General features: G+C 41.0%; 1 protein-coding gene across 1 annotated transcript in view; it reads left to right on the forward strand.

Moving 5' to 3' along the window:
* Positions 1 to 6: 6 nt before the first annotated feature.
* HEY2 (hes-related family bHLH transcription factor with YRPW motif 2) overlaps positions 7 to 9,312 on the forward strand; it is an 11,170-nt gene continuing 1,864 nt past the window's right edge. Inside the window, exons 1-5 of the mRNA XM_005859105.2 lie at positions 7 to 121; positions 2,025 to 2,103; positions 2,231 to 2,314; positions 4,823 to 4,904; positions 9,081 to 9,310. Coding sequence (XP_005859167.1) covers positions 39 to 121; positions 2,025 to 2,103; positions 2,231 to 2,314; positions 4,823 to 4,904; positions 9,081 to 9,310 — 558 coding nt within the window. The 5' untranslated portion in view covers positions 7 to 38. The remainder of the gene's footprint in view (positions 122 to 2,024; positions 2,104 to 2,230; positions 2,315 to 4,822; positions 4,905 to 9,080; positions 9,311 to 9,312) is intronic.

Genomic DNA, 9,312 nt, shown 5'->3' on the forward strand with positions numbered 1-9,312 from the left:
TCTCCGGCCGGGCTGCGCCCCGCGCCCTTTTCGCCGCGATGAAGCGCCCCTGCGAGGAGACGACCTCGGAGAGCGACCTGGACGAGACCATCGACGTGGGAAGCGAGAACAATTACTCGGGGTGAGCGCGCGCTTGGAGCCCGAGGCGTCGGGGAGCTTTGTGTGGGACGGCTCCGTGGGAATCTCCAGGCTCCTTTCCGCGGCGTCCTCACGAAGAGGGGGAAGTTTTGCCGGAGAAACGTTGAGTGGTGGGCGCTCGGGAACGTGCGTGGAGTGGGGCGAGGGAGGTGGGTTTTCACTCTAGGGGTGCAGCGCAGCGGACGGGGACGCCTGAAAGTGCGGGAGTTGGCCGGGATGTTGCCCGGCTGTCTGCACCGGGCCGGCCGACAAACAGGTCCCGGCGACGGGCGACGCCCCCGCCACTGAAACTGTCGAAATGGGCCAAGAGCAAAGAAAAATTGATGTTTTTAAAAGAGACTAAAAAGCTAAGTTGCTTGATGGAGAAATTGAAGCAACGTGCAGTGTCCCCGCTAAGCAGGGTGCGCGCTCCGGGCCGACCATGTGTGTCTTGGCTGACAGTAGAGTGAGTGACAGATGTAAGGATCGTTTCGGGCGTTATTCCTTTGACTGCCGGCTCTTAAGTCTGGGAAAGATCGGGGTCGCGATCACAGAAGCCAGACCTCCACTTCCCAGTGGCAGGGGGAGATTACCGAGGCATTTTAGTGCCGGGCGGGTCAAATGATAATTGCTTCTAATTGGCATCCCCAGAAGCACCTTAATTATTTATCTGCAACTGTCACTCAAAGAGCAAAATTCTTCCTACCTTTTGGAAAACTTTCAATGCTGTTTTTTTTCTTTCTTTCTTTCTTTCAATGCTGTTCTTCTAATACATACAAAACCAAAGCCTGATATCAGCAAGAGCAAAGACATTTGCTTGAAACATTGTTTACAAAGTATCTTCTAATTATTAAAGTGTCGGTCATCTTAAAAAAAAGAACAGAAAAACAGAAGATGCCCTGTGAAAGGCGAAACCAGCTGAGAATGGGTAGGAATGAGGAGGACGTTTAATTCAGAAATAAGATCCAGAAGTGAGAAGATGAAGTACTAACAACCTGATCTGTGCAACATTTCTAAAATGGAAGAACAAATAACAGGAACCCTGGAAAATCTGAGAACATAAAGAATTATAGAATCCATGAATTATGAAGAGTAACAGATACAAACTAGAAAGGATGGCAAATATTCTAAGTGGCAAAATAATGATTTGATTGAACTCTCAGTATAAAATAATCTTTTCATTAGGAAACTCAAGATGAGGTGCAGCTCCTAGAGGTTTCGTTTTCAAAGTAAAACCCTTACCTGGTAGCTGATCTGATTTTAATTTTCTTATCAGTGGCATTTTTACTTTGGAGCGTTCTTTTGGAAGATTCGGATACAAAACATTAAATTTGTCATTTTTTTCCCCGTTGTGAGATATGACTAATTGAAATAGTAAGATAACGTGTGTTTATTTTAAAGATTGTATCTAGAGACAACCGTGTGACATGTGATGATTGTATATCTGTTTGGTAATGGTGCTAAACATGGCCTTTATTTTAAAATAGCTTTGCTTTGTTCAGTATGTTTGAACGGAAAGAGGAGGAGGATGCTACCAGAGACTAGTTGACTTTTAAGAAACATTTATGAGTGTCACTAGGAAGTACTAATATCTAATTTCTCACCCTGACTGCCCATAATTATTTTACTAGGAGACTTAATAAAAGTTTAGGGATGTTTTTGCCAATGGATTTGGCATCTAAATTACTCATTAAAACTTTTCTTTTTTTAAGCCACCATTCATTCCTACCTGAAAAGAGATATAGGCTGGAAGCAAAGTATGTTAAGAGTAAAGCAAGAATTAAGAATAAAGTAACACAGACCTGAACTGCGAAATCACCCTCAATGTTTAATGGGTGGCATCAAGTACTCAGAAGAAACTATTGTTATGTTAATGAAGCACCTGACATACTCTTCCTATTTCATAGGCAAAGTTCTAGCTCTGTGATTAGATCGAATTCTCCAACAACAACATCTCAGATTATGGCAAGAAAGAAAAGGAGAGGGGTATGTGATTTTTTTTTTCTTTTTATTTCATGTTATGTAGCCTAATGTGTAGCAGTTGTTTTTTTCATCACGAGTAATTTTATCATTTGTGTATTCATAAACTTTTGTTTTGCTTTCTTTGGGATAGATAATAGAGAAAAGGCGTCGAGATCGGATAAATAACAGTTTATCCGAGTTGAGGCGACTGGTGCCAACTGCTTTTGAAAAACAAGTAAGCTATCCTCACCCCTGACCACCCCAACCAAAAAGCTCAAAAAATCTGATTCTCTCATCTGGGAAAGCCTGTTAAAGCTTTTTAAAATAATGGTGTATGTGCCCTGATCTGGCACAGAGCAGTGATTTCAATAAAATGCTTTGTTGTGGCAAAACTATTAAAAACATAATCCATCGTGAAGTTGAAAAACATTTCCATTCTTGGGCTTATTTTCCCCTTAAGGGTAACAGTGTTCATGCTTTCTCTGTTCTTTCTATGAAGACCAGTGGTGGTTTTGTTTAAAACCAAGATGTATGTGGTATTCTTTAAAAAAAAAAAAAAGAAGGATATCATGTGTGAAATTTCATTTTTGTTTCAAACAGTTTAAGAAAAATAAGCTTTTTATTTTAAAAATTACCAAAGCCCAGGAAGTAACATCTTCAGCTCTATTTTCTAAATAACTTATACGAATACAATTTATTTACCAACCCACATGGTTTCATTTTTAATCCCTGGGTTAACAGAATAATGCTCGATTTGGAGCATCTTTTTGGAAGTTTGGTAAAAATCAAACTAGCCACATGCCCTTTTCAGAATTCACGTATTCCTTTACAAAAAAAAAAAAAAAATTCACACTTAATAGAGTAGGAAGCCAAATATGTAAATATTTCTTTGTCGTTTTAGAACAGTTTTTCCTCCTGCCACCATGGCTAATGGCATAGATTTCTAACAGCATCTTTCAAAGAATGTGGCATCATAACCTTGTTGAAAATACTTTCAATTTAATTCAAATAGAATATAAGACAGCAATTGTTTGTTTATTTCATTTTGTTGTTTATTTCATGAACCAAACTAACATTACAAAGCCCTCAGAAATTATCCAGAAACTACAATTTTGTTATTAGTCACGTTCACTGAAACTACTGTACATCTTCATGGAAAAATTGAGCACTGACAGAAGTACAAGATGTAATATGCTATTGATTATATATGTTTAAGAGAAACACAGGCACCCATTCTATATGCTGAAACTGCCTTTGATTAGGTAAATGTAATGTGGAAACAGTAGTTTGGATTAGTAGCAGTAGGCTGAAACTGAAGATATCATTATTTAGTGATATTTTTACTTTGAGTACCGAAATACCTAGTTATGAGAAACCATCAGTTTGGTGTGGTTTTTGTTGTTGTTGTTCTTTTTCTTTCTTTCTTTTCTTAAATGTCAATTTAAAACAAATCTTAAAAGCAAACCTCAGTTGTTTGGCAGCTAGTTGCCATAAACACAGACTTTCCCATTTGCAGAGCTTGGCTAACAACCCTTAGTGAGCTGGCCCTGTCACAATATGATTAGAAGGGTATTTATTCAAGCAGTTTAAATAACTGGCATTGAGCTGATAATTTTCACGAAACAAGTAACGCATAGGAACCTGAAATAAACTTCTATTTCCTTTTCTGAAAAAAACATATTGGTTTAATTATTTAGCTCCTCCAGGAAATTAGAAGCCATCCACAGCACTCTGAGACAGTTTGAGGTGGCACTTTTTTCAATTGGTTTCCAGAAGTTGCCTTATTTTAAAAAGTGGGGACATAAAAATACATTTCAAAGACAATTTTATTAAGAACTATTTTAAAGGGTTTAAATATCCTTACATGTTGCTGATGCTTACTAGATAAGTAGTAAATTATGCTTTCTTATTTATGATCTTGAAATTCACAGTGACACCTGCTGGTAATTATTGGAAAACATATTAAAAGTCTTCCCTTTTTTATTTTTGGTTCTGCTTACCCAAGGTCTAGTATGAATTAAAGACTTATTAAAATTTTTTATTTTTATTTTATTTTTCTAGCTGGAAAGTCAAAACATTTTATTTTAAAATGTTAGAAAAGCATTAAAAGAGATATGTCCATTATATAACCAAGAATGTTAAATATTTGGAAACTAAATCTTCTAAAATGTGGCAGGCACTTTCAGAGAGTTAAATATTGCAAATTATTCTACCATATGTCTTCTTTAATACCAATAATGTTTGATATGATGAAAAAATACCAAGACCAACTAATTATTCAATCAAAGTCACCAAGTCAGGATTCAACAATAATTTGAGATTCTATTTCCTTATCCTCCAGAGTTGTATTCAACTGATCTAGACTTGAGCATTATATAGGACTATTGGATGTTCTATATAATTAGATAATGCAATTAAATATACTATTAACCAAGGTACTGATTGGTTGCAAAGTTTGAGATTTTCACAATTGTAATTTTGGTGGAGTAATATTGGGGAGTATAGCTATTCTTATGATAAAAATGTTTATTATACTTTTTAACCTTTAAAGGTTGAAATATCTGTCATTAAGTGTGACATAGTAATTAGAGTTTTCATTTAAAGTTTGGAAGGAATTCAGATTTTTCTGTGAAAAAAATTAAACTTAGAATTTTCTAGTGAGAAGGAAAATTGAAAATCCAGTATAAAATGTCCTAAATTTGTTTCCATAGAACTTATAAGACTTTATTACTTGTTTATGCAGGGATCTGCAAAGTTAGAAAAAGCTGAAATATTACAAATGACAGTGGATCATTTGAAGATGCTTCAGGCAACAGGGGGTAAAGGTAAGTAAGTGACTTCATTTTCCCCACCCCTTTCCACCTTTCTTTTTTCACCCCTCCTCCTCTCCCCTCCCCAAGATTGTAAGGAAGTCATAGTTGAGCGGTTCTTTAACAAGCTGGGATAGGAGGTCCCAGATTAAAGCCGTGGAAATCAATGCTAATGGCAGGATTGAACTCGTGGGAAAGAACTTCTGGAACAAAAGGAGCACTTGACCCTGGGCTTGTGTTTGCTTTCATAATACTGTGGGAGTGAAGCTTCATTCACAGCAGCCCGGTCAGAGATTTGTTTGGGACTTCAGAAGCACATGCTGGAATCTGTACAGAAAGACAAAACAAACACACAAACATCCAAACATAAACAGGAGGTTAAAGGCAATCTTTTCTCTTTTTCTTCTTTCTGTTCCCCAAAGACCCCCATTAAATCAGAGCTAGAACTCAGTATAATGCAGCTATTCCAAAGGAAGTGACTCTAGAATTACTCTCATTGTTGTTTTCAGATTTGGGTTGGTTTTGGATTCAGACCAGACAGAGCATTTGAAGTGCAGGTAGTGAATCTCTACTGGAAACCGTTAATGGAGCAGTCATTCCTAACCAGAGCAAATAGGAGAAGGTTCCTTGGGCCCAGTTCCCTGGGGAGATGTTCTCTGTATTCCATAGTGATTTGGGGAAGAATTGTTTAGGGGGTCAGGGACAGACCCTTACTTCATGCTAAAAATATACTTGAGATGGGAAAGCTGTAATTATCATTCAAATTTTATCATCCCAGTTCCACTTGACTGGGTTTCACCCTTTTGTATCTTTTTCACCCTTCAAACAAACCTTTGGTATTCATCTTAGCCAAGGGTGTTATCTATATATATAAAAGGCTAATACTATGCTAAGTGTCCGAGCATCCGACCAGTTGCTATGATGCACACTGACCACCAGGGGGCAGACGCTCAACGCAGTAGCTGCCGAGCTGCAGTGACTTGGCAGCAGCGGTTCTCGGGTGACACACCCCAAAACCAGAGAGGAGGGAGCCCAATTCCTCGCAGGGCCACGCAATTCCACCTTCGGCTGTGGGTTATGTTGTTGCTGGGGCACTGTCGGGGCCCGAATCTGGTTTACTGCACACTTGCTTTTGCGTTCCATACTCTGTAGGACAGCAACTTTGCAGAGTGCCCTCTCGCACTCTGGGACCCTTTGGGGGATGTCAGAGAGCTGGTTTCGGCCTGATCCCCACAGGCCAGGCCTAGGGACCCCCCCTGCCAGAGGGATCCGCTCACTCTGAAGACACTGGGGAGGGACCATGGGGGGTTGGCTCCAGGGAGTGTCCAGCCCATCTCACCCAGGTCCTGCCCTGCTGGCCACCTTCTAATTAATTTCCTTTCAATGTGCACAAAATCGTGCACCTGGTCACTAGTTTAATATATTTGACAACTGGATAAGTACAAGACACCACCAGGGGCTAAGTGCTGCTGCACCTATACTCTGGAAGCTTCTCTGTGCTTGCTATCAGCCTTTTACTATGTATTGTCATAGTTTGCCATAGATGAAGGCAGGAAAGGGGCATTGGAGGCAAGTAGCTGTTTACCAATTGGTATGGAAGTAGTTCAGTATTTAACTCCACTATGGCCATGCTGCTGAGGACCTGTGGAACACAGCCCTGGCCATCACCTCTAAATCCAAGACCAACCAAAATCTGAAAACAACATGAGAGTAATTCTAGGGCCACTTCCTTTGGAATAGCTGCATTATACTGAGTTCTAGCTCTGATTTAATGGAGGTTTGGGGGAAGGAAAGGAAGAACAAGAGGAAAAGATTGCCCCTAACCTCCTGGTTTTGTTCCAATACTTGTGTGTCAGGGAGGCTGATCATTGTACAGGGAAGCCCACGTGCTGTGACTTACCCTTGGTTGCACCTTCTCAAGGAACCATCCTGAATGAATGGGCATGGGTTTTTAAATTTCTGTTCATTAAAATGTAACCCTAAGTATAGCATGCAAGCATTCTTACAGAATGGAGAAGAGAATGGATGAAATCTTAAGAGCCAAGGATCCCGCCCGGGTTGGCCACTGCCTCACCTGTGACCAGACACAGAAAAGTGCACTGTTGCACTATGAGGCCTACACTAGTTCTCTGAGCTCTAAGGCCCCTCCAGCCCCACGTTGCCATCTGCACCGATTGAGTTAGTGGTGGTGCAAGAAAAGTTGTTTGTTTGCTCTGCCTCCCTTGGCATCGTTAACCACATGACTGAGAATTCTTATCAACATTTCAAATATTTGGCCTGAGCTATACTTGTAAAGAGTAATATTGTTCTTATGCCTTACTATAAAAACTAAGTTCTGTCTTGGTTGCTATTCTTGGCTACCTGAACAGTCCTAAAATTCAAACCAGAATAGTTTATGAACACACATTTCCAAGCAAGCACATACAAGTGGCCTGACTGCCAGGTCATTAAACAGGTCACCAAGCTGGAGAATATGTGGGCCTTGAAGAAGCGGGGCTGGCAGTGTGGGCTTACATCGCCCAAGACTCACAGCTGCTATAAGGGCCTCATGGTGTGCTGATGTCTTAGAGCATGGACTCTAGTTGGGTTGCCTGTTTACAAATCCTGGCACTGTCCTGTAGTTGCTCTGTGATGCTTGGTAAATTACTAACCCTCTCTGAGCCCCATTTTCCTCATCTGTAAAGTGAGAACAGTGCTCGTGTCCACTTCACAAGGTTGTGAGTTTGTTCACTGAAAGCTGTAGCGCAGTGGTGGCACAGGTGATGTGGTATAGACCTATGTGCTGTACTATAATTTTTGGCCCCAGATTCATTCATAGGAGACAGCTGCTCATCATCATTTCCCTCTGTATCCACCAACAGGATAGGAATTGGCATACTTTCTGTTCCTTAAGATGCAACAGAGAACTCAGTGATATACAGCAACATGTAGCTGACAAACCACAGATTTCAAATTTTTTCATGCCTGTTCATGAGAATTCTCGGAAGCTCTGAGGGTTACAATCCTGTTGGTTCGTTTTTTTTACAGTCTACCTTGATGTTGCCATGGTGTCTAGAGAGGATTTAGTAGAGTAACCTAAATTTCCAAATCCTTCTGGGTTTCTGAACTCGGTCTACACTGGTGATTACCTCCCTCCTCTTCTCTCATGGGAGACAGAGTCCGCAAAGGCCCACAGAGAACCCTGAGGACGCTCCCGTGAAATCTTTTCCATGGAGGCAGCTTCTTTAGGGAGAGCTTTTCCTTCTAATCCCAGGGACTTTGTTGCTAACTCTGCCTAAGTCCTCATCTTCCACATTTCATGATGCTGTCTTATATCAGCTTTGTGCTGTTGTTACTGTTTTAATAGGGTATATTTTTGTTCCAGATGTTTTTTGGGCCTTCCAAATTTCAGTTCGAATTCTAGCTTTAGGACTTTTGAATATTATGACTACTATTTTCCAAAGTGCTTGAGATACAGAATAAGATAGTCTAATAATGAATAGATGATAAATGAAACATTTTGTTTTTATTGGATTTTTTTCATACCAAGTAATGACAACATGTTTTCACTTTGTTGATTTAAAAAAAGCCACTGAGAGTCAAGAAGCATTTTTTTAAAAAAATTTAAGAGACAGTAAGTGTTGGTGCAAGAAAAGTCCTTTATTCGAAAGTCCCCAAGCCGCTAAAATGCATTTTACCTCTCTGTTTACCGCCAAGAGAGTGTGGGTGTTTCAGAAAAGCCCTTTAATCTACAGCTCATGTGACAGAGACAGCGCCTGGAACTCTGTGTCACCGTGAAAAAATTCGACTAGGGAATTTCACTAGTCCACAATACAGAAGGAGAAACATCACTTTTTCCCCTGGAAGTATTTGAAACATGCATGTTCTTAATCACACACACACACACACACACACACACACACACACACCAACCACACCCCTGCCCCCACTATGAAATTTGGTTGCAAGAACAACTGTAGTACCCAGCAATGCCAGAGTTGTCACACATGTGAATTGCAAAGTGTACATTCTACACTCTCTTAACTTCTGCACAAATTGCAACCATAAGTAGCTGGCAACGTTGTCAGAAAGGATCGTGGTTCTGCTTCAATCTTCTGAGGACAGTGGGACCTAGTTGGTAGGACTCTTAGTAACTGGATCCTTTTCTCCTCACTCTCTCCTGGCCCCCACTTTGCTCAAACCTCCCTTTAGGCTACTTCGATGCACACGCGATTGCCATGGACTTCATGAGCATCGGGTTCCGAGAGTGCCTGACGGAAGTGGCCAGGTATCTGAGCTCAGTGGAAGGCCTGGACTCCGCGGACCCCCTGCGGGTGCGGCTGGTCTCCCATCTCAGCACGTGCGCCTCGCAGCGGGAAGCAGCGGCCATGACCTCCTCCCTGGCCCACCACCACCACCCGCTGCACCCGCACCACTGGGCTGC

The sequence above is a fragment of the Myotis brandtii genome, unplaced genomic scaffold, assembly GCF_000412655.1.
Source record: "Myotis brandtii unplaced genomic scaffold, ASM41265v1 scaffold123, whole genome shotgun sequence".
Lineage (NCBI taxonomy): Eukaryota > Metazoa > Chordata > Mammalia > Chiroptera > Vespertilionidae > Myotis > Myotis brandtii.